Raw genomic sequence first — 26953 nt, 5'->3', positions numbered from 1 at the left:
AGTTGCCATGGTTACTGATATGTATCAAACTTGTTTAAATTAAATCAGTGTTCAAGATCCTGAAAAAAGAAAAATACCCATATTATTTCAGTACCCGTACAGATACATTCACTACAAAAAGTAATTAGCATTAATTACTATTCAGTATGTACCAAAGAGTTGTGGCAGATGTATATAAGGATGTAACAGAATACCCTTGAATATTTCACTGTCATTATCAACTTGGATCAACTTCAGTTTTCAAGTTATGATGAGTAACTCATACAGTATTCAATGTTCAAATTCTGCGACGTAAATGCTAAATGGACATTTCAAATATGCTGAGAATCTTGAACAAGAATTTTTAACAATGAAAATTACCAACACAGTTCCATAATATTCTGAACAAAAACATTGTTTTCTGTTTTAAGTAGTGGAAAATCAAAAGATGTTACAAACTTACGATACTAAAAGAAAGACGTCAATCAGTCTGCAAAAAATGCTTAAATCTAACCATTGAAATTACAATTACCCCAGTGGTACTTCATACGAAAATTTGACAAATCGGCACGGGTACATAATTACTATTGTTTACTAATTATTGAAAATTATTATGTACACATTATATGCCATATCAGTGTAAGAAATTAGGATTTGAATCGACTAGGCTGGTTGGACTACCAGATTGGAATATTCACTAGCCCAAAAAACATTTCACTAGCACGATTAACTTGTTCTAAACAGTTGTTTATATTGCCTCTGAAAATACAGTAGCCTGGTCGGGCTTGTTACTGTGAAAAGTTGGTAGCCCAAGGAGAAATTTATTAGTCAGGGGCTATCGGACTACTGCTAATTTCGAACACTGCCATATATATATTGATTAGCGTTTTAATTCTCGCTATCAGATGCAAACCAGCGTCCGCGAGTGTACTTATCAGTGATTGGCTCAAACCGCTTTAATGTTGATAATTCATCACGCCTTAGCCCTATTGTACCTGAAGGCACATTATTCAATTTATTGCTCATTTGTTGATGCGAAATTCTTTACGTCGGCACTTATTGATTGACAAACAGTACAGTTTCAATGCATCCATCAGAAATTATGATGGTTCAAATTAAATCAAAAATGATACAACAGCTGATTTTATGATGGGTCAGACCCGAGGACATGGGTCAAAAGAACACCCTGAAATTCTAGCCAAAATTAATTTAAATAGTAACACATAGAGAAGATGACAGGATGTTCATTTGACCCAACACCCATCCTAGTCTTGTGAAATTTCTTAAACTAAGTTAAAGTGCACCTATTTGACTCTTCATAATAGTCATATTCAGTCATAGAATTTAGCACTGGCCCGGTGGCCCACGGCCAGTGAAAATTAATTTGGCCCAGTGAAAATTTTAAGAAAATTTAGTAAATATAATATTATAGTAGAATTAATTAAAAACTGGAATTTTCAAAACTGGAATTCGGGCTAGTAAATTCAAAATCTTAAAGGGTTGAGTGTCTGCCTTATAATTGAGAGCACCGGAGTTCAATACCTGGTCACCACCTGAGGATTTTCAGGTTTACATTAGCTATATCCTGGATAAGACCATGGGGTCTAATTCCCCTAAAGCATATCATATATAGTAGACTCATTTCGTATATGTAGTATACAAAATATAGGCTTTGGTGTCTAACACTTACCCCACCCACCTATTTTTACATTGATTTGGAATAATGAAAAAAATTTAAAAGAGAATTGCTTGCTTTCTAAGAATGTTACCATGAAATAATACATACCATTATTTAAATTAATTATGTCTTTGATGTGCTGTTTGTCAATTTTATTATGTTAGACAGCTTTACTGCTTTAAAAGCAATTAATTCCAAAACATTTATTGATCTTGGTCAAAAAGTTTCCCTTCACAACAAGAATGCTGGTGCATCATGGGTAAATTTCACCTAAGCTATTTATTTGCATTTTACCGATCAAAATTATTCAAAAACATTCTCAAATTAAATTATACAAATATTATGAAATGTCTTGTGTTTCAGTTATAAAAAAAATGAATTTTTTTAAAATTTCATCTTCCCGAGAATTCGACGAGATCAAAACAAATCGAAAGTAAACATGGCTGCAGGAGTCGTAGTATGGGAATGGCAAAATGAATATGGAGGCTGGAGACCCTATTCCCCTCAAATAACTGCTTATTTGGAAAACAATAAAAATTCTCAAGTTCCATTACATCTTGGGAGCGTTGATCCCATTTTGTATTTATATCAGGTTGATGTAAAAAATCTAAACCAAACTAGGCAGGGAACAGGTGATTAACCTATGACTATATTTAGAAATAGTTGTGCAACACCTCTTAATTTTACGCATTTTTTGGGCACTATCCAGGCATCGATTTATTTGTCGCTGTTTAAACTTGAAATGTAAATTTTAAGTAAGAACACACTAATTAAGCAATGTAATTATATGTTTAATTGCAAGTGGCAAATTTAGGACTGAGTCACTGCCACTGGTGAAAATATACAAAATATTTATTCTATCAGATCTAAATTAGTTTGAAGTCATGCATATTACTAGTATGTCAATTTTGTCAATTTAAACAGATAAGATAAATAGGTAAATTTTTTAGAAAGGTGTATATATTTTTTAATTTTAGCATTATCTATTGACCAATGAATGATTGTAGCTATTTTTAGATCAGGATTGCAAATCTATTTATAGAACATGGTAAATAGCTATAAAGAAGGGTATCATAATAATGATAAACATAGTTACATACATATTACTGAAGAAAACACACTTGGTTGTATTTACCTGCTTGAATTGATTTTGGATAAAAATATTGGAAGTATGACTTACATTCGGAAAAAGTTAGTGATTGTTGGAGACGGAGCATGTGGCAAGACATGCCTACTTTTTGTGTTCAGTAAAGATGAATTCCCAGAAGTTTACATACCAACAGTATTTGAAAATTATGTAGCAGATATTGTTGTAGACGGAAAAGAGGTTGAAATGGTATTATGGGACACTGCTGGTCAAGATGACTACGATCGACTACGTCCCCTTTCATATCCTGAAACAGATGTTATTCTAATGTGCTTTTCAGTAGATAATGTTGACAGTTTGGAGAATATATCGGAAAAATGGGCACCAGAAGTTAAACATTTCTGTCCAAATGTTCCCATTGTCTTAGTTGGAACCAAAAATGATTTAAGAACTGATGAAGCAACAAGACTTGAACTGGCAAAAACTAAACAAGAAGTAGTGAAAGTAGAAGATGGTCGTGCCATGGCTGCACGTATAGGAGCTTTTAGTTATCTGGAATGTTCCGCAAGGACAAATGATGGAGTTCGAGAGGTATTTGAAGAAGCCACACGTGCTGCCTTGCTAGGAAAAAAGAAGAAAAAGAAGACCAAGTGTAAAATATTTTGAAAAATTGTGATTTATTGGATGCTATGTCACTGTAATAATACGATGTGAAAACAACAACATAAACAAAGTGAAGATAATTATACACTTTTTTCTTCACAATTTCATGTGCAAAATGAAAGGAACTTTATTTTCAAGTTGGTTTAGACCATAAAATATATTTTATTATTTATTCTGTTATATTAATCACAGACTTTAACGGTACATGTAAACCTTTTCCCTTATATAGACGTGTTTTGGCGGCTTTTTGTCCCCCCCCCCCCTTTTTAAGGCCTCAAACAGTGAAAAAATGCCCTATTTACAATGTAGGCCCCGAACACTGTTTTTCGTTTGAGAAATGTTGTTAAAAAAAGTGACCACTTTTTCTGTGCTGTCCCACATCAGAAAAATACATCAGGGGGTTGGCAGAAGGGGGGTGTGCCCCCTTCTGTTTGGGGGATTTGAAGGGGGCAGTAGTCCCCCTCATCGCAAAGAAAATTTTGGACATGTGAATGGCTAAAAATGTTCTCAGGTCGATCTTAAGGTGATGTGTAACCAACGCTGAAAAGCCTTTTACTCTATCTCATTGCATTTAGAAGTTGCAGCACTTTGAAATAAGTTTTTATGGAAAAAAAAAACCAATGCAAAATAGTGATTTTTCGCAATTTTAAGACATCCCCCTGTTGCCATGGTAACAGGATATTTAAGATTGAGCATGTTGTTAGAGAGGTTATGATTCAGTCAACATATGTGCCAAGTTTCATCAGTATTGAAGCATTTTTTATAGTTTTATAGCAGTTGGAACTTGTAACAGGAGGCTTTTCAATGAAAAGTTGAAAACAGCCATTTATCACACAATGCTCATGGGGTAAAAGGTTAATTAAAGTCTGTGTGTTAATGTAAATTGCTTTCTGAGTTCAGTTAGTGTATTTAAATGAGATTGCGTGAATTTTCATTTCAGTGTTTTTTTTAGAACTATTGTATTTCTGGGTACTAATTTATTAATATCAAATACTGATATATTGATCAAATATTGTTTTGATAAAAAAAAACAAGAGAAAAAAACAAACACTTTTTGCTTAATACATAAATTGATGTGTTAAAACTGTTTCCTTGCTTCTATTTTTTCAAACAAAATTAATATCATGATAATCATGATAATTGTTTACAGTGAATAAGTTTTAATATTCATATCTAAAGACTGAAGGTAAAAAAACTCTTTATTCATAAATCAGAACATTTATCATACCATTATTATACTGTTAAATATATGATTCTATGTTTTCTTATTTGTACTTATTCTTTGTTCAACAACAACAAAAAAGCCTTGTTTTATTTGCCCAAACAGTATATCACTGTATATACATGTATGTTGAGCATTTCTTTACAGAAATATGGCCACTTGTGTATTTATAACTAAACAGATAAAACTATAATAAATAATTTTGCAGGGTGGATGTACAATTTAATGTTAACAGTTTATACTTAAGGTGAAATTTGAACACTTAAATGTTTATATAAGCTTACCTTAAATTTATCTAATATATAATATTTTTGTGTGTATTTGTGAAAGTATTCTTTCATATTAATGTGCAATCCTTTGTGATTTGTACATGTGTTACATGTATATACATGTATGTGTGTGTGTTAAATTTATTTTATGACATTTTCTCTGTAGATGAAATGATATGTTATGTACATGTAAATAAACTAAATATGTAAAAAAAATGTTAAATTGAAGAAATAAAAACTATTATCTATTATGTAAAGAATTGTTGTTATTTTCTCTCAGCTAAATAAATATTGTTGTATAGATCTTGTTTATGTGCAAGTTATCCATGCTAGATAATCGTTTTATTTTAATTGCATACCTTTTTGAAAAATTGAGACTGTATAGATACTGTTTTTGCATAAAGTCATATCAGTCTGTCCTAAGACCAGACCTTATCCAATTAATATGTCATTAGATTACAGGCCTACAGTCCTTGAAATATGTATAGAGGTTAGTTTTGGTATATAGTATGTAATAGTCCCTGGCTATTTTAAGGTCAGTTCATGTTGGTCCAAGGTCACTTAACATTAAGTACTTGCAAAAGTTGACAGGAATTTGAAACTCAAGGAATTTGGGATAAAATACAAACACTTTATTCTATTTGTTCTAAATTTCTCCTATATTACTTATGTTAAGGAAATGTTTGGGCAAGACGGGAGTTTACAAAACTGTAAACACCCAAGAAATTGAAAACATCTGACAATGTTGTGAATGATAAACAATTCCTATTGAAAATATGATAAGTGTAGAAGCATGCTTTACCCTTTCTAATATTCCAACAATATAAATACATTTGCACTAGTTAGCTGGTTGTAGGCTAAGGCCCCCCCATTCCTGGGGAATATTGGGGACTCTGACTTTTCTGATAAGAGGGACAGTCAGTTGATCACTGGTCTGTGACTTTCCTGCCATTCCTGGGGCATATTGGGGACTCTGACTTTTCTGGTAAGAGATCACTGGTAATGTGACTTGGCCATTTCCCTATCAGTTTTGGCACCAAAAAGAAACCATTGCATTTACAGTGCAGTGTTGTGACAGATGATGGAATAAAACTCATTTGATTGGCGTATAGGCTTCCATTAATTGAAATTTGGGAGTCATTTACTCCTTGATTTTGGCTTGTGACTTCCAAATGATTTTCCTTCTTTACCTATATACATTGTGTACATGTAATGTGACTTCCAATGTCAGACATTTTGCAGTCTCTGACTTCCAAATTTTGGAACTTGATACAATGAATTCAGAAATATTACCAGTTGATAAGAAACAACTTGTAAATGATGAGGCTTTTGAAAAATAACTGAGCTGTTACCAAAATACTGATTAAACATTATATTTTGTTGACCAGTTAATGGTTGTAAAATGTCACTGAATGTATTATAGTAATCTAATAACATGATTCAATTACCTCCCCTGATGTTAAGTTCATAGTGGTAATCCGATTAATCTTAATTAAATCGTACAAAAATTTTAATTGTTATCAAAGTGGGTACCATCCTGATTCCAGGTACAGCATCACAATATGGAGATAGATTTAACTGGTAACATAAATCTTTGATTTATGCCAAATCCCACCTTTTTACATTCTTGTTTCTTTTTCTGCATTTACATTTAGCTAACAAAAAAAAATATAATTATATATTTGTTATAAGCTTCACTTGATCTTAATATTTAGCCAGTCTAACTTAAGCTACTTGATGTTGACTTTATATCAGGGGAGGTAATTAAATCATGTTATTAGATTACTAAAATACATATAGCTTATATCAGGGGAGGTAATTGAACCATGTTATTAGATTACTATAATACATGCAGCTAATATCAGGGGAGGTAATTGAATCATGTTATTAGATTACTAAAATACATGTAGCTTATATTAGGGGAGGTAATTGAATCATGTTATTAGATTACTATAATACATGCAGCTTATATCAGGGGAGGTAATTGAATCATGTTGTAAGATTATTATGATACATGCAGCTAATATCAGGGAAGGTAATTGAATCATGTTATTAGATTACTATAATACATGCAACTTATATCAGGGGAGGTAATTAAATACAAATAATACACTATACTTTTTAAAGGAATGTATAAATAACACACAAAGCATAATTGTTACAATGCCTGCACTACATGATTATAGTCAATTGTTTATTATATAGTCAAAGTTTTTATTATATTCTGTATATTTTCAGGTACACAGCGCCCTATACGTCGTACAGTATTACCCTCCTCTAGTCCACTAGCAAAAGGAATCACTTGGCAATGGGAGGGGGATGCTCTAGGATCCTGGTGTGATTTTGACATTGAGATTATCAACTTTCTCGATGAATGTTACGTTAAAGGACAAACATTCATTGATTTATCAAAATCTAAATTTGTATTACCGTATCATATTGATCTGAGTACAATGACGCAGAAAAGAATCGAAACGGGACGTGTAAGAAATATACAGCGAACTTTTACGTCAGTGTCATACCCTGCAGAGTCAGGTGTGCCATTAAGTACTGGTACAAAAAGGCAATCTGCTGGTAGTACTGGTAAAAGTAGCGCCTCTGCTAAGAGGTCAAGGTCATCTACTGTGTCAACTGGAGCAGTCATTACTACTAACACATTATCCACTGTACCGGCAATGACTGTAAACAACAGTGTCAATTTATTACAACATTCAGTGAATTCTAATCCATTGTCAATAAATGCGCATCTTCCTAATCCATTTAGCCACAGTCATCAAGGCCCTATAACGCGTAGAAGATATATCCAGTCCCAGTCTACTCTCAGCCAGCAGAACCAGTCCAGCAGTTTGGTGCCGCCTCCAAACCAGTCCATTCCGGTTACAATTGCTTCAACTTATTCCGCATTACCTCCACATTCTACATCAATACCACAGACTTGTTCCTCTTTTATGACATTTTCAAGTTTCCAGACAAGTATGTTTGGTAGCCAAGGATCCGGAAATGTTGGTATGACACCGATATTCGGAGGGAGTCACATGCCAGGTTTCAACTTTCATCAACCCAGTACAGGCAGTTCATCTCAACCAGGTCATTTTCTTCCTGGGTAAGTAGATTATTTTCTTAATGTTTCTCTGTTGTTTTGTACAATATAGGTTTGTGAAATATAGGAGAAAAGTCCAGTTTTGGTAAAAATGTTTTGATCTTTATCCTATGGTTTATTTTTAAAATCATGATTCAAGTTTTATGATCTGTGAAAGCAGCTTTTCTTACAAACAATAAATTTCATGACACACTTTATTGCAGTGTGCCATGAAAAAACATCCCAGGCTTAGTTGAATGTCTTAACCTTGCATTTTAACAAAATGTTTGAAAATGTTGCTATTGGTATGGCTGTTTTCTCATAAAAGAGACAGATGCTAAAAATATTGAATTAAACAATATAAATTTTATAAAATTCATTTCTGAAGGAAAGAGAAATATACATGATGATGTGATGTCAATAATAATGTTACATACATTTATCTTAAAAATTAATCTTTGTTCAAACATTAGGGATTGGAAACATCTAAAAGTCCCTATCCTATTTTGTATATCTGAGTTTAATCATATTAAAGATGATAATGTGTCCAAATGATGTTGGCAAAACTTGTGACCCTCGGCTGGCCCAAAACTAGATTTTCAGGAAAAAGTCCCTATCTTAATTGCCTATCTAAGTTAAATCATGAAATGATAATGTAACATTTGCAAGCGTAACTTCTGCTGGTCCAAAACTAGACTTTCAGAAAATGTTCCCTTTATAGTATGGGATAGATTTGAATCATTCATTTGACCTAGCTGGAAACTTTATAATATAAATGCATATATCTGGGATAATTAGTAAGTACATTAAATTATAGCTAGGGTCCATTTGATACACCATAATATGAATCTGGGACTGCTTAGTGTAACAAACACCAGTATTGACGTCATAATGAGGAAAAATGGTTTTAAACCTACATGTAGTTGTATTAAGGCTTAAACTTGTCTCTGTGGGTTGAGAGGCAGACATGTTAAGTACTGGTACTACATGTAAGCCAACATGCTGTAAACATGACTGTTTTAGATAGCCTAGTAATTTTACAATTTAACTGAGTTACATGTATATTATAAATGAGACAGTTAACAATTTAAGTAATACTCATTGATACTCTAGGTAAAGCATTGAATTTGCAAATTAGTTGAAGAAATTTTGTTACACATATACAATGTATACATGTATTTATGTGAACACTGCAAGTTTAATTTTGTGAGGTGTTAGTATTATTACTAATGTTTTTTTATACGCCCGTTTGAAAAACGGGATGTATTATGGGAACGCCCCTGGTGGGCGGGCGGTGGGGCGGGCGGCGTCCAATTTTGTCCTGAGCATATCTCCTACATGTATGGAGGGATTTTAATGAAACTTAGTAGAAATGTTCACCACTATGAGGAGCAGTGTCGCGCACATGAACCAGGTCTCTAGGTCAAAGGTCAAGGTCACACTTAGAGCTCATTGAAAAATGCTTGTCCGGAGCAAAACTTCCACATGTATAGAGGGATTTCAATATTACTTGGCACAAATGTTCACCATTGTGAGGCGGAGTGTCGCGCGCAAAATTCAGGTCTTGCAGCCAAGGTCAAGGTCACACATAGAGGTCAAAGTTCAGATAAAAATATGAAGATGTGTATATGGACCATATAGTCATCATTATGTCTCCCCCACCTCGGGGGGAGACATATTGTTTTTGCCCTGTCCGTCCGTCAGTCCGTCCGTCCGTCCGTCAGTCCGTCCGTCCATTCTTCGTTTCCGGACGATAACTAGAGTTCCTTTTGACCTACAGCTCTCAAACTTCATAGGATGAATGGTCTTATTGAGCAGATGATCCCTATTGTTTTTGGGGTCAGTAGTTCAAAGGTCAAGGTCACAGTGACCGTTGGTCAATTTCTCGTTTCCGGATGATAACTAGAGTTCCTTTTGACCTACAGCCCTCAAACTTCATAGGATGATTGGTCTTATAGAGCTGATGATCCCTATTGTTTTTGGGGTCAGTAGGTCAAAGGTCAAGGTCACACTGACCGTTGGTCAATTTCTCGTTTCCGGATGATAACTAGAGTTCCTTTAGACCTACAGACCTCAAACTTCATAGGATGATTGGTCTTATTGAGCAGATGATCCCTATTGTTTTTGGGGTCAGTAGTTCAAAGGTCAAGGTCACAGTGACCGTTGGTCAATTTCTCGTTTCCGGATGATAACTAGAGTTCCTTTTGACCTACAGCCCTCAAACTTCATAGGATGATTGGTCTTATAGAGCAGATGATCCCTATTGTTTTTGGGGTCAGTAGGTCAAAGGTCAAGGTCACAGTGACCGTTGGTCAATTTCTCCATTTCCATTCCTGTTTCCATTCACAGTTATTCTCAGCAGTGGGGGAGACATGCGCTTTTTTACAAAAGCATCCTTTAGTTTATTGAGGGATTGTAACATAAATGGTCATTATCAAGACTATGGCTGTGATTCATATAATTTAGGTCAATATATACAAGGTCAAGGTCACTAAAGATGATGAAATATCCAGATTTTGTCCGGAGCATCTCTCCTACATGTATTGAGAGATTTTAATGAAACTTCATAGAAATGTTCACCACTATGAGGAGCAGTGTCGCGCACATGAACTAGGTCTCTAGGTCAAAGGTCAAGGTCACACTTAGAGTTCATTGAAAAATGCTTGTCCGGAGCAAAACTTCCACATGTTTAGAGGGATTTCAATATTACTTGGCACAAATGTTCACCATTGTGAGGGGGAGTGTGGCGCGCAAGATTCAGGTCCTTACGGCCAAGGTCAAGGTCACACATAGAGGTCAAAGTTCAGATAAAAATATGAAGATGTGTATATGGACCATTTAGTCATCATTTATTGAGGGATTGTAACACAAATGATCATTATCAAGACTATGGCTGTGATACATATAATTTAGGTCAATATATACAAGGTCAAGGTCACTAAATGATGAAATATCCAGATTTTGTCCGGAGCATATCTCCTACATGTATGGAGGGATTTTAATGAAACTTCATAGAAATGTTTACCATTATGAGGAGCAGTGTGGCGCACATGAACCAGGTCTTTAGGTCAAAGGTCAAGGTCACACTTAGAGCTCATTGAAAAATGCTTGTCCGGAGCAAAACTTCCACATGTATAGAGGGATTTCAATATTACTTGGCACAAATGTTCACCATTGTGAGGCGGAGTGTTGCGCGCAAGATTCAGGTCCTTGCGGCCAAGGTCAAGGTCACACATAGAGGTCAAAGTTCAGATAAAAATATTAAGATGTGTATATGGACCATTTAGTCATCATTTATTGAGGGATTGTAACACAAATGGTCATTATCAAGACTATGGCTGTGATACATATAATTTAGGTCAATATATACAAGGTCAAGGTCACTAAAGATGATGAAATATCCAGATTTTGTCCGGAGCATATCTCCTACATGCATGGAGGGATTTTAATGAAATTTCATAGAAATTTTCACCATTATGAGAAGCCATGTCAGCACATGAACTAGGTCTCTAGGTCAAAGGTCAAGGTCACACTTAGAGCTCATTGAAAAACGCTTGTCCGGAGCAAAACTTCCACATGCATAGAGGGATTTCAATATAACTTGGCACAAATGTATACCATTGTGAGGCGGAGTGTCGCGCACAAAATTCAGGTCCCTGCAGCCAAGGTCAAGGCCACACATAGAGGTCAAAGTTTAGATAAAAATATGAAGATGTGTATAGGGACGATTTAATCTTCATTTATTGAGGGATTGTAACACAAATGGTCATTATCATGACTACGGCTATGACACATGTACTTTAGGTCAATATATGCAAGGTCAAGGTCACTAAAGATGGTGAAATATCCAGATTTTGTCTGGAGCATATCTCCTACATGTATGGAAGAATTTTTATAATACTTTATGGAAATGTTCACCACCATGATATGTATTGCTCCATGCATGATCCAGGTCTCCAGGTCAAAGGTCAAGGTCACACTTAGAGCTCATTGAAAAACGCTTGTCTGGAGCAAAACTTCTACATAATTCATAGGGGGATTTCAATATAACTTGGCACAAATGTTCACCATTGTGAGGCTGAGTGTCGCACACAAAATTCAGATCCCTGCGACCAAAGTCAAGGTTACACATAGAGGTCAAAGTTCAGATAAAATTTGAAGATGTGTATAGGGACCATTTAGTCATCATTTATTGATGGATTGTAGCACAAATGGTAACCGAAAAATTTCGGCGGAGGATATAGAAATAGTCTCCGTCCGTCCGTCCTTCCGTCCGTCCTTCCGTCCGACATTTTTGTCCGGAGCATATCTCTAAAAGTATTTGAGTTATCAACTTGAAACTTCATAGGTGGATAGACCTCATTGAGGAGGAGTGCAGTGCACAAGAATGATAACTCTACCTTGCATGATTTTTGAGTTATTGCCCTTTGTTATTTTTCAAAATTGATTTTTGTCCAGAGCATAATTCCAAAAGCCTATGAGATATTAGCATGAAACTTCATAGGTGCATAGATCTCACTCAGGAGGTGTGCAGTGCACAAGAATGATAACTCTACCTTTCATAATTTTTGAGTTATTGCCCTTTGTTATTTTTCATACCTAATTTTTCACCTGAGTGGAGCATAACTCAAAAAGTGTTTGAGATATCAACATGAAATGTCATAGGTGGATAGATCTTATTGAGGAGGAATGTTGTGCGCAAGAATGATAACTCTTCCCTATACAATTTTTGAGTTATTGCCCTTTGTTTTTTTTATGCTATTTTGTCCAAGCTTATCTCAAAAAGTATTTGAGGTATCAACTTGAAACTTCAAAGGTGGATGGATCTCATTGAGGAGGAGTGCAGTGCTTAAGAATGATAACTATACCCTGCATTATTTTTGAGTTATTGCCCTTTGTTATTTTCCAAAATTAATTTTTGTCCAGAGCATAACTCAAAAAGCCTTTGAGATATCAAAATGAAACTTCATAGGTGCATAGATCTCACTCAGGAGGTGTGCACTGCACAAGAATGATAACTCTACCTTTTATAATTTTTGAGTTATTGCCCTTTGTTCTTTTTCATACTTAATTTTTCAATTCAATTTTGTTATTTTCAGCCATCAGTATTCACATAGGTTTCAAATCTGTAATCATTATAGCCATCAGTTTTCATTACCAAAAGACTTCTTAAAATGGAATTATTCCGCTCTACTACATATACATTCTTCCAATGAGCAAACACATTCGGCGGGGGATGGCCATGTTGACATGGCTCTTGTGACTACAGGTGTGACACATTTAATTTAGGTTAATATTTGCAAGGTCAAGGTCACTGGAGATGATTAAATATCCAGATGTTGTCCGGAGCATATTTTCTACATGCATGGAGGAATTTTAATGTTACTTTATAGAATTGTTCACCACCATGAGACGTAGTGCCCTGCACATGAACCAAGTCTCTAGGTCAAAGGTGAAGGTCACAGTTTGAGCTCATAGCAAAACGCTTGTCTGAAGCAAAACTTCTACATGCATAGAGGGATTTCAATATAATTTGGCACAAATGTTCATCATTGTGAGGCTGAGTGCCGTGCATAAAATTCAGGTCCCTGCGACCAAGGTCAAGGTCACACATCCTGTGCATATCTTCCCTACTGATTTGTTTTAAGGTTCATTTAACAACACAGTGCCAAGGATAAAAACTTGCTTGCTAGATAACACTTATCCATAATGCCCCCATCTCCATCTTAAGCTTTCGTAAACGGGCGTATTTTGTGACTATGGCACCCTTGTTTAACTTGAACTCATGACAGAATATAAAAGCCAGTGTTCATGAATTATTCATAGTTTGTGTTCTAAACAGAGAGAACTCCAAAGTGTCGATTTGTTGTCAGATTTTTCGTTGCAGTGATTTCTCAGCATTCTACAGTATTGATTATTGTCCATTATAGTTTAAATTGTTACATTTTTGTATGATTTATTGCGAGTTGATGTATAAGATGTCTGGATACATTATACTGTAGATTAGGGCTGTTTTAGGGTAAATTTTTTATTTTCACTTCATTTGAGAAACACATATATAAGCTCAGTCATTGTAACCGAATTGTAAATTATTTTTTTTACCATGGTCAAACTGATACTGTTCTAATTATTACATACCATTAAAGTGAGATAACAGGGCAGTGGTTTTTCTCACTTAATTGGGAACAGGCATTGGCTTCTTGATTTTTGGAAAAATTATCCCTGAAATTGCTTATTTGGGAAGTAAAAAAAGCTTGAGTAAAATCAGATTTTTGGGAAATTGCATGATCGTAAATGAAATTTTAATTGGGAGGATGGCAAAAATTATTCCTAAATTTGCTTATTTAGGAAGTAAAAAAGCTTGGGTAAGTTCAGACTTTTGGGAAAACTGCATGATTCTAAAGAAAATTTTAATTGGAAAGAGGCCTTTCATATATAGGCTTCTGTTACATAGGGAGCAATGTCACTCATTATGAAATAATAATAAAGATCATGTAAATATAAATGAGCCACGTCACGACAAAACCAACATAATGGGTTTGCGACCAGCATGGATCCAGACCAGCGCAGGCTGATCAGGATCCATGCTGTTCGCTTACAACTCTAGTTACAGTAGAGAAACTGATAGGGAACAGCATAGATCCTGATCAGACTGCGCAGATGCGCAGACTAGTCTGGATCCATGCTGGTAGCAAACCCATAATGTTGGTTTTGTCATGACGCGGCTCAAATATAATATTACAGTGCATGTAGTGACTCCATGCTCTGTGACGTGAAAATATTTACAAGCCATAAAAAAGAGATAATCTTCAATTGACATGCTTTAGCCTGGAAGAATATGTATTTTGATGTGATGGGCTGCTACAATTGATTTTATAAGGCCTATATTGATCTAGTATATCTCGTATAATAATCCTCAATACAGGAGAAATCTTTGATCTATACCAGGCTAGCATCTCATTCTCCCAATACAAGACATGATAATAGCCTCTTATCCGAATTATTCTTCACAAATAATACAACTGCATATTGTTTATGAATTCTGAAACTTGGATTTTTGAAGTATATAAACAAAATTGGTGGTAAAATTCGTTCATTCATGAGTAATGTGTTAGGAAATTACATTTAATTGTACAACAGTGTAAATTTGGAGATGAAACCTTTTCTTATGAAGTGGGTGAAAGGGTGTTTTAACAGGATCTTAGCCATATACACAATGTACATGTATAATGATACAATAGTGACATTGTGATCTATTGTATTGACAAATCATAACATCTCATGAAAATTTTGTGTCCTAGAAATTCATATTATAAAATCCACTCGGAGTCACACTTCATGTGATTTCTCGATACTCTAAGGATTTTGCATATTCCTCGTTATTTATACTGTGGTTAAGTATTGGATATAAGAGCTATTTATAATATTGTACATTAAAGTGTCTTTAAGCAACAAAGCGGAAAAAATACTCATGTTAAATAAGGGATGGTTAAGGTAAGTTTTTTCAAAGTACCGGTATTAATAATTGTGATGATCTTGTAATGATCAAAATTAATTTAATGTTTAAAATTTAAATTAAGTTTTTTTTTCAAATTTTCAGCAGTGTAAAATACATTATATATAGTAGAAAGTAAGAGAATTAATATTCTTTAAATGATTTTGTCTTAAATAGATTATAGGTATCTTCAATTGTACTTTCTTGTTTTACCAGAATAAACAACAACAACAGTCATATTAGAATCTGAATGTAAACTAAATGAATTATAATAAGTCACATTTTTCTCACTAATCTTTATCTTGGTCTATTTATTATTATAATAGAGAAACCTATCCTTAATTTGATAGGCTGGTGTCTATGTGTCCATGTCAACATGACGTCTTGGTATATTGGTACATTGTACCACCAACCCCTCACCCTTGTGGGTTCGAATCCTGACAGGGACTTTGGATTCTTTCATGTGAGGAAGCTATCCAGCTAGCTTACGGAACATCGTTGGTTCTACTCAGGTGCCCTTTCGTCCTCCACCAGTAAAGCTGGAACGTCGCCAAATGACCTATACTGTGTCGGTGTGACGTAAAACCCAATCAAACAAACAAAACCATCAACCCCTCTCTTTTATAGAACACATTGTCATTCTGTTATGCTTTGAAGCATATAACACTTGTGATTGACCATCTTTTTCACTGAAAGAAAAAAAAAACAACATATAATTCTTTTGTGGATTTTCTTATGGAATGCCAATCTATCTTTCTTTTAGTTTGTACAGATGTATCACATCACATCCACTGAAACCATTGAAATAATTATAATTGCTTCAATACATGGAATACTTATTCATGACGTAAGAATCATATTCATGTGTATGTAAGGGTATATAATTCTGTCATGGATTTTGACAAAATTATATTCCTAATTTTGATTTACAAGTTTTTAAAGAGTATGTTTCTAAATTCTATTTCTCGCAGCCAAGTATTGAGTATTGACTTTCAAGAGAGCTTGTTCTTCTTTTAAAATATTTTTTTTTAAATTTGTTTCAGGAACTTGAACCCGGCTTTACTATTTTCTAGTGGCAGACAAGGGAGAGTAAGACCATCTCCAGGTAACTTATTCTAGGTTATTTATATACATGAATGGTTATACTTTACCATAACCATGCTCAATATCTGTAACGGATTTGCCCGACTTTCTTTCTGGATCAAAACATTTATCAATTTTAGGGAAATTTTCAAAACGTTCCTGGCTGAATAATGAACAGTAAAGACTTTGTTACTAAAAATAGCAAGTCACGTTGATATTTTACTTGCTTTTTATACGCCCGTTTGAAAAATGGGACGTATTATGGGAACACCCCTGGCGGGCGGGCGGGCGGGGTGTCCAATTTTGTCCGGAGCATATCTCCTACATGTATGGAGGGATTTTAATGAAACTTCATAGAAATGTTCACCACTATGAGGAGCAGTGTCGCGCACATGAACAAGGTCTCTAGGTCAAAGGTCAAGGTCACACTTAGAGCTCATTGAAAAATGCTTGTCCGGAGCAAAACTTCCACATGTATAGAGGGATTTCAATATTACTTGGCACAAATGTTCACCATTGTGAGGCGGAGTGTCGCGCGCAAGATTCAGGTCCTTGCGGCCAAGGTCAAGGTCACACATAGAGGTCAAAGTTCAGATAAAAATATGAAGATGTGTATATGGACCATTTAGTCATCATTTATTGAGGGATTGTAACACAAATGGTCATTATCAAGACTATGGCTGTGATACATATAATTTAGGTCAATATATACAAGGTCAAGGTCACTAAAGATGATGAAATATCCAGATTTTGTCCGGAGCATATCTCCTACACGCATGGAGGGATTTTAATGAAATTTCATAGAAATGTTCACCATTATGAGAAGCCATGTCACGCACATGAACTAGGTCTCTAGGTCAAAGGTCAAGGTCACACTTAGAGCTCATTGAAAAACGCTTGTCCGGAGCAAAAGTTCCACATGCATAGAGGGATTTCAATATAACTTGGCACAAATGTTCACCATTGTGAGGCGGAGTGTGGCGCTTAAAATTCAGGTCCCTGCAGCCAAGGTCAAGGTCACACATAGAGGTCAAAGTTTAGATAAAAATATAAAGATGTGTATAGGGATGATTTAATCATCATTTATTGAGGGATTGTAACACAAATGGTCATTATCATGACTACGGCTGTGACACATGTACTTTAGGTCAATATATGCAAGGTCAAGGTCACTAAAGATGGTGAAATATCCAGATTTTGTCTGGAGCATATCTCCTACATGTATGGAAGAATTTTTATAATACTTTATGGAAATGTTCACCACCATGATATGTATTGCTCCATGCATGATCCAGGTCTCCAGGTCAAAGGTCAAGGTCACACTTAGAGCTCATTGAAAAACGCTTGTCCGGAGCAAAACTTCTACATTCTTAGGGGGATTTCAATATAACTTGGCACAAATGTTCACCATTGTGAGGCTGAGTGTCGCACGCAAAATTCAGATTCCTGCGACCAAAGTCAAGGTTACACATAGAGGTCAAAGTTCAGATAAAAATTTGAAGATGTGTATAGGGACCATTTAGTCATCATTTATTGATGGATTGTAGCACAAATGGTAACTGTCATGACTACAGGTGTGACACATTTAATTTAGGTTAATATTTGCAAGGTCAAGGTCACTGGAGATGATTAAATATCCAGATGTTGTCCGGAGCATATTTTCTACATGCATGGAGGAATTTTAATGTTACTTTATAGAATTGTTCACCACCATGAGAAGTAGTGCCCTGCACATGAACCAAGTCTCTAGGTCAAAGGTGAAGGTCACAGTTAGAGCTCATAGAAAAACGCTTGTCTGGAGCAAAACTTCTACATGCATAGAGGGATTTCAATATAATTTGGCACAAATGTTCATCATTGTGAGACTGAGTGCCGTGCATAAAATTCAGGTCCCTGCGACCAAGGTCAAGGTCACACATCCTGTGCATATCTTCCCTACTGATTTGTTTTAAGGTTCATTTAACAACAAAGTGCCAAGAATAAAAACTTGCTTGCTAGATAACACTTATCCATAATGCCCCCATCTCCATCTAAAGCTTTCGTAAACGGGCGTATTTTGTGACTATGGCACCCTTGTTCATAACATAGTTTTGCACTATTTCATATGAGCATTTCACTAAAACTTTGTTGTTTAGTTTCTGATGTTGATTTGCCAAACAGAAGCACATGAAAAATTGCTAGATTGGAACCCAGTATACTAAAAATTAAATAGACACAATGCTTTAACTTGTATGTATAGTAACATTTATCTTTATTAACAATAAACCAATATTTTACAGGAGCCAGTGGAAGTTCAATTCAACCCTCCTATGATAGAATACCGAACCTTGCCCCTAAACCTGGCAAAAGAAGCAATAAAACTAGTATGTCTTTTGTTGTAGTTAAATTTTAAATATCATTCAAATTTTTCCTCGAGGTTAAAAGACCTGGCCTCGAGGTTATAAAACTGTTTTCTGAGTTTTATCTCAAATCTCAGGATTTTCATTGGACAGTGTACACACTGTGACAGTTTCTGACCAATCAATCACCCGAGATTGGAGTTTGAGCTCAGCTTGTAAAATTTCTTTATAACCATGGGCCCCGGTCTTATCACAAAACAATAAGCTTTATGGTCACTTTGAAATACTTGTATGAAAATGTAATTAGAGAAATAATTATAATTCAAATTTATTGTATGAAAATATAATTGAAGAAAATATATATATCATTGAAATTTACTTTCTGAAAATATATAAAATGTAATTAAAGAAATACTATTATTGAAATTTACTGTATGAAAATATAATTGAAAGAAATATTAAGATTGAAAGTTACCGTAAGAAAATATAATTCAAGAAATATTGTAATTAAACTTTTCAGTCATGAAACTTTACAAGAAATTGTAAACATGCTAAATCACATGACATAGATAATTACCATGGTGTAGCGCAACTAGTGCTCACACAAAATTTTTTGCTAATGTCGGACCACATGTTGGTAGACCACATGGTTTCCGCTGATTATCTTGAAAAGTATTTATCATAAAGTCTTCATATTTCACAGTAATTGAACTTAATAAGTAGTTGACACCTATTGATTTTGGGGTCACTAGGTCAAAGATCAAGGTCACAGGGCGTTAAATGTCTTAAAACTATATGAGGTAAAAAACTGCATGGCTGGCACTGGCCGCATGGGTACTGTAGACTCGAGTGATACTTAGAAGGCTAATCGTTAACCAGAAAATAAGTATTATTACTATAAAACTATTATTTATACAATTTGTCATCTAAAGTTTTATAATTTTTAAGATTATATGTTTCAGCATCTTCAGGTGAAGATATCTTACATGATTATGTTGAAATACTGAATTCACCACCAGCGGATGATGTAAGTTTATAACTACATTTATATATTATATTTAACAGAAAATCTGATAGTATGAAAAATGAAGTTTATAAATAAATTATGTAGAAAAAAAATATTGGGGTAAGAGGATCATTATGTGCTATATATAATTATTTGATAGTCTAAAACAAAAAAACAATTTAGATTAATATTATACAGTTATTGTACGATGATGATGAGGTTAATATCCATGTCTATGGACGTAGCAAATATGATATTCACCGAAACATGGATATTCACTGAAATCTTCAAAAAATTTATTATAACTGTTTTATTATATGACAAAAATAAAATTCTTTATTTGGTAAATTTTCAAAGTTGACCAATTTCCTTTTGTCATGCAAATAAACCATAAGTAAGAGTAAGCAAAGACCAGAAGTTATTTCCTTGCTTTCAGCATTTAAGTTCCTTTCTAAATCATATAAATTATAAGAATGCATTAAATTATCATTGTTTTTTTGACAGAAAAAATGCTGGCTGAATCTGTTATTAATACATGATATTAATTGCTTTGGATTGATCAGCTAATACCCTTTAATATCCAATAATGCCATTAATGATTGGTTTCCAATAATAGACGACTACTAAATTTAGTGCAAAGCTTGACAATGTGACATTGTTTGTTGATAACAGTATCCTCTTCAGTCAAGGTCATTGTTATTTGCTTTTGACTGACAATCACAACATGGAAAATGTTAGTTATATAATAATATACATTGTACATGGTAAAGATTGTTGGATTCTACACAGGTCATATAGCCCAGTATTATAAATACTGCACATTTGTAACGTTGCTTTTCATTGGATAATCGTGATGTTTCTTTAGTTTTATATACACGGCTGCTTTCAATTTATCATGACATCTCACTTCTCTAAAAAAGGAAGTTTGCTATATTGTAATTTTGTTATAAATATTCCTGACAGACTATATGACTGTATATAAATTGGTTGTTTGCAATATAACCTGAACCGCTATTTCCAAACAAATGTTTATATAGGGCTGTATAACCTTTCAAAAATCATTGAAACTAATAATAATATGGTTATAAGATAACAGCTATATCAGACTATAGTTAATGTTGTACTATTACAGCCTGTAGTAAATGTTAGACTATTTCTAATAGCAGTATTTGTAAATGTTTGATTATTACTGACAATAGAAAATATTGGAATATTACTGAAGCAAATCTTTGACTATTGCAGGCTGTAGTAAAGGTGTTGTTGTTGTTTATATTGTGTGTCATGTATTTCAGGATTGCTGTATATGTTGTGAGAAGTTGATCGAGGCGTCGGGGCACGGGACAGGATCACCCGAGGATCATGTGGTTTACAAACTCAGCAAATGTAGTCACATGTTCCATAAACTATGTGTGACAGCCATGTATGATAGCGGTGCTAAGGTATATTTATATATATATGAGCCGCATCACGACAAAACCAACATAGTGTGTTTGCGACCAGCATGGATCCAGACCAGCCTGCGCATCCGTGCAGTCTGATCAGGATCCATGCTGTTCGCTATCAGTTTCTGTACTTGTAATAGGGTTGGTAAGGGAACAGCATGGATGCTGATCAGACTGCGCGGATGCGCAGGCTGGTCTGGATTCATGCTGGTCACAAACGCACTATGTTGGTTTTGTCATGACGCGGCTCTTTTCAGTTCATACTATATTATTAACTTGTACACGTATGTTATGAAAAATCTTTAATTAAATTAAGCATTCTTTCAAACTGCTTATGCAGACAATAAAATCTGTTAAAGTTATCCTAATGTTATTTAAATCTTGATTACTTCGATATCGTCTTTCTTGTACAGGAATGAACCATATGTGCGAGCAAAAAATTTTTTTCTATATGCATATTTCTATTATAATAAATTTGTTGTTGTTGCCAGCCTGGGCTCTAGCTACGTTTGTACAGCCCTTCCAATTATGTTAATTGGCCACAGTCACATTTTCTATTAAATTTAAGAGCTTAGACTATAACAAATGCTTAGTATAAAACTATATTTTATTGTAAATTAAATTATTTTGTTTAAAACAGCAAATAAATAACCAATATGATTGTAATATTGTAAAGTTTAGCAGGCTTATTCAAGTGTTAAGCATCTTTGGCCTACTTATCTATTATAAAGTCATCATAATTCTAACTATGTATCGTATTTTGTAATACGGTACAACTTTTGTAGAGAAACACCCACTGGTCCTTTTTGGAGACAAAGATTTTGGTTCCTGCAAAGAGGTGTTGCTTTATAAAAGTTATATTTATTGGGAGGACTAACTTTTTGAAAGAAAAAAAAGATACTGTTGTTGTTGAGAGGTGATTGCTCTATAAAGGGTTACTATGCACAGGTTATACTGAATATAATATAATGATTACAGGATGGTCATATGCAGTGTCCCACATGTAAGACTATATATGGTGAGAAGATGGGTAATTGTCCGCGTGGAGAGATGGAGTACAAGATTATAGATCATCATTTACCGGGCTACGAGGAACATCGTACCATACAGATAATGTACAGTATCAACAGCGGTACACAGGTACGTACAATATAAGTGTCATGTTGTGTTTACTGTACTTACATTTAATAGGCTTAAAGCAAATCAGCAGAGGAGTTCAACTTTTATTTGAATTTCATAAATGGACTTGATAGTAAAAAATAGGTAGTTAACTGCAAATTCTTAAAAATTCCCTTCAGTATACCAACGTTTCGGCTGAACAGCCTTCTTCAGAGAACATTAATGGACTTGTTCATGTCCCATTTTGTGGAACTGTCCATTACATGTATTAATTTTGGGAATATATAGATTGAACAAGGTTGAATTTTGAAAATCCTAGTCAGGGCTACTTCTCAAAATGTTACATGTTGCTTAATATTGACCAATTCAGTAAAGATTTAATGTATTTACCATATCAATAATTGAACATTGTCAATGTTTGTATTTTTGCAGGGACCTGAGCATCCAAACCCTGGTAAGAAGTATTCAACTCGAGGATTTCCTAGGATAGGATATTTACCTGACTGTGATAAAGGTAGAAAGGTAAGAAATAGGGATAAAAAAAAATCAAAACATATTATTCTAGACATTTAGTGTAGTACTATCCCTCCTTAAAAATGGTTTTATGCCCCATTAAATTCTTCAAGATTTGGACTGATAATGATTGATGAAAACCAGCATGTGCTTTGGATCAATAAGCTATTCAGCTGTTAAATGGATGGTCTATGGTTTGAATCAGGTGTTGACCAGCAGCTGAAATAATGTGTACATGTTTGTTTGTTTGATTGGATTTTAAGTCACACAGACACAGTATAGGTCATATGGCGATCAACTTACTGGTGGAGGAAGACCTTAGGTGCCCTTTCATGCATTATTTCAATTATTTTAATAATGATCAAAATAATTGTACATATAAATGTTTCGCACTAGTGAATTGTAATCGTTTTACATTCTAGGTGCTTCAGTTGTTAATTATAGCATGGAAAAGACGTCTGACATTTACAATTGGGCATTCTACGACTACCGGTGAAGATAATACTGTAACTTGGAACGAGATACATCATAAAACTGAACTCGGCTCAAATTATTCCGGTCACGGTTATCCGGACCCAAAATATCTTGATAATGTTTTAAACGAACTAGCAGTACATGGAATCACGGAAAAAGATTTACCTTCTGGTTGAGAGGTCATGAATTCCGAGATATTTCAACACTTCCGAGATTTTATCCACATGGATTTTTGGTGATATTAAATATTTCACAATCAAGACTATGTTACTAGTTACTATGGTACCAGTAACTTTGATAAAAGCTTGTGTTTTGTAAAGACAACCTGAGTCTTTCATGTGAACTTTAGAATAGATTTTTGAACATTTACTTTGGTAATATATTAAATGTTTTCCAACATCTGCATTCTTTTAATGTTTAAAATGTCATAGGACTGTTCACTGAAGTCAATATTTCTATGAGCCCCTGTTATCTATTTTAGAGGTCATGTTGTTTTGATATACACATTAGTTGATTTTGTTGTTCATTTTTTGTGAGGTTTGCCACCGATTATAGGTGCCGAGTCTATTTTTCAGATAATGATTTATTTCAGTTTTCTGTTATCAATATGCAGATTAAGAATTGATATCCATGCTTAGGTTAGTTTATGATCTGTCAGTAGATGTTAATTTTATATTTTTATGTTTAAACTGATATACATAACTAGATTATAAGCTAATTTGTGGTGTATATGTCATTGCGCCGCGTCATGACAAAACCAACATAATGGGTTTGCGACCAGCATGGATCCAGACCAGCCTGCGCATCCGAGCAGTCTGATCAGGATCCATGCTGTTCGCTTACAAACCCTTTTACAAGTAGAGAAACTGATAGCTAATAGCATGGATCCTGATCAGACTGCTCGGATGTGCAGTCTGGATCCATGATGGTCGCAAACGCATTACGTTGGTTTTCTCGTGACGCGGCTCAATTATGTTAAAGATTTTTTTTTAACAATAAGGTCCAAGTTAGAACATCTTTCAATGTAACCTTTACATGAGTACTTAGAGTTGATCACACCTGGAAACTCAATGTATAAAACAGTTTAGGCCATACCCTTGTGTTAAAAATGTGCGTTTCCTTTGCTTTAAATTAAAAATGGCTTATCATAATTTTATTTACGTATTTTGTTTACTTTTCTATCTTTATTTGATTAATACATTACAGTTTTTATTTTTTATTCAAAATATACATATTTTAGAAATATTAATCATTATTATTATAAGTTTACCTTTAGAAGAAACAGGTAGAGCTATATTTAGTAATTATGTCATTAGCTATATTTAGATATGATGTCAACAGCTATATTTTGTAATGATGTCAGTGCTAAAAAAACAAGTAAGACAGTAGGCCTACAGGATAAAACAGATTCGGATCTTTCCTGATAATTCCTATGAAAATTATTTTAAATAGAAATGATGCCCGTATTGAACAAACAAAACAATTTGAGCTAGTAAATAGCACAGACAAACAAAAAAACAAAAACAAAAGAAAAACACATGAATCTAACAACTGATGTGATTAAAAATGATCAAATTAAATCATTAAAAGATAATGATTGTAACAGGCATATTTTGGTTGCAATAGCTTCAGTGTTAGTATTGTTAATGTCTACATTAAAGGGAATCCACTGAGTTTTTTTTTCACATGATGGGACTGAAAATATTTTTTCCAGATAAATGTACCATTTGATGTAGGTTTAGACCACTAATCTGTGTTTAATATTCATTTTTCCAGAATATTTATTCAAATTGTAAAAAATGACCCAAAATGAAGTGTTTAAACGCTATTCACTCAAAATTGGCCACGAAAAGCATAAAAATGTGATTTTCAATTTATTTCAAGGTATATTATTTAACAATCTTTGCATATATTTCTGTTTAAAGTGCCCCAGCTCATTTATGTAGGAAAATAAAATGTTATGTTTTTAGGGTTTTAAACCTCAGTGGAGTCCCTTTAAGAATATTTGTGAAAATTGTTCATTGTTGTTAAAGATAAAGGACATCACATTCATTATCATATGATATATAGAGGATATTAAATGTGTGTAGGTTCAGTACAGAATTTATTCAAAAAGTTGAATAAAATTATAATATGCAAGAGTCTAGTGAGCATAATATAATTTTATTCAATGAGTTCAATAACTTTAATAATGAACCTACACAAATATAATATTTTATTTATCACATGTCCAAAGTAAGAACTGTTTACAGTAAAAAAAATCATTTTTTCATTGACACGTTTATAGTGTAACGTTATCATTTACGTTCATGCTATGTTTGTATAATGCAAATGACGTTACAAGACTATATATGCATAGCCATACAATACCAATGACTATATATGCATAGCCATACAATACCATTTTTAAGCAAAAGCGGCAGGGGTATGTGATAAAACAGTTTAATAACATAAATCCAAGAAATTGTTATGAAGTGTGCATTTGAAAAGTGAGCGAATTGAAAATTTGTTGTAATAATATAACAGGGAATGTGGGATTCTTTTTATGACATGAATAAATACATTGACATTAATGGAAAATAATTTTGTTTCAAGGTTTAATGTACACTGTTTGGATATAAAGAAATACATGTATATAATGGTTACATGACATGAGTAAACATGTGCTGTGTCATGTGATCAATTGGAACTGTTACAGTTGTTCATAAAATAGGATCTTATCCAGGTAGTATGTTCATTAATATTACGGAAAAGAAAATAAAAAAATACAAGTACATACTGGGTATGTTACAAACTTCATGTGCACATACTTCAGTATTGCTTGAATACTGATACTTTTTAAAAGACAACACAGCATTGGATTTTAAGTGAAATCCATGTTTAAATGTACTAAAATTATAGTGTTATTAAATGAGCGCCGCAAAGTTGGTATTGGATTCATTTATGTGAGGCAGCTATCAAGCTAGCATTTGGAAGGTTGGTGGGTCTACTCAGACGCCACATTCCACTCCAGTGCTCATGCCTGAAACAATGCAGGAAGTGGCATCTGAGATCTTCCACCAATAAAGCTGAAAATTGCCCTATGATATTTACAGTGTTCATGTCAATTAAATGAATGAATAAAAAATTAAATAAATAAAACGTTTTTTGAAAAATCACAAGGCTTCAATCACGACAGTGTATGTATATTTCAAGTATTGCGGTTGAAAAGTTTATTGATAAACAGTGTATGTATATTTCTAGTATTGCGGTTGAAAAGTTTATTGATAAACAGTGTATGTATATTTCTAGTATTGCGGTTGAAAATTTTATCGATAAACTTTGGGACTAACTTGTATTTGCATGTACTTAGAGGTTTTAGGTCAGTTTATATATAAATATTCTTTCAGTTTTTACATTTTATACAAAAAATCATTTTGGTTTTCTTTAGTTGTTAAAATTTTGGAATATTTGAGATGGTTCTCATAAAAATAAACAAAGTAATACTATATTTAGAGGTTGTTAT

The 26953-nt window shown here is 33.9% G+C and overlaps 2 protein-coding genes across 2 annotated transcripts; both read left to right on the top strand.

Moving 5' to 3' along the window:
- Positions 1-2048: 2048 nt before the first annotated feature.
- LOC132726315 (E3 ubiquitin-protein ligase DTX4-like) lies at positions 2049-26938 on the top strand (the record flags this gene model as incomplete). The annotated part of the gene is made up of 9 exons (XM_060711623.1): positions 2049-2289; positions 7137-8001; positions 16516-16577; positions 18835-18918; positions 19857-19921; positions 21193-21339; positions 22321-22482; positions 22894-22983; positions 23397-26938. Coding segments are annotated over 9 exons (1944 nt in total), but the record flags the coding sequence as incomplete, so codon positions are not given.
- LOC132726316 (transforming protein RhoA-like) lies at positions 2794-6222 on the top strand. The gene has a single exon (XM_060711624.1). It carries the CDS (start codon positions 2829-2831, stop codon positions 3408-3410), a length of 582 nt encoding a protein of 193 aa, XP_060567607.1. The 5' UTR covers positions 2794-2828; the 3' UTR covers positions 3411-6222.
- Positions 26939-26953: the final 15 nt, after the last annotated feature.

Source organism: Ruditapes philippinarum, unplaced genomic scaffold (assembly GCF_026571515.1).
Source record: "Ruditapes philippinarum isolate M1 unplaced genomic scaffold, ASM2657151v2 ctg986_1_1_1_1, whole genome shotgun sequence".
Taxonomy (NCBI): domain Eukaryota; kingdom Metazoa; phylum Mollusca; class Bivalvia; order Venerida; family Veneridae; genus Ruditapes; species Ruditapes philippinarum.
The sequence above is the reverse complement of the archived record's forward strand: the minus strand, read 5'-3'. Positions and strand labels throughout refer to the sequence as shown.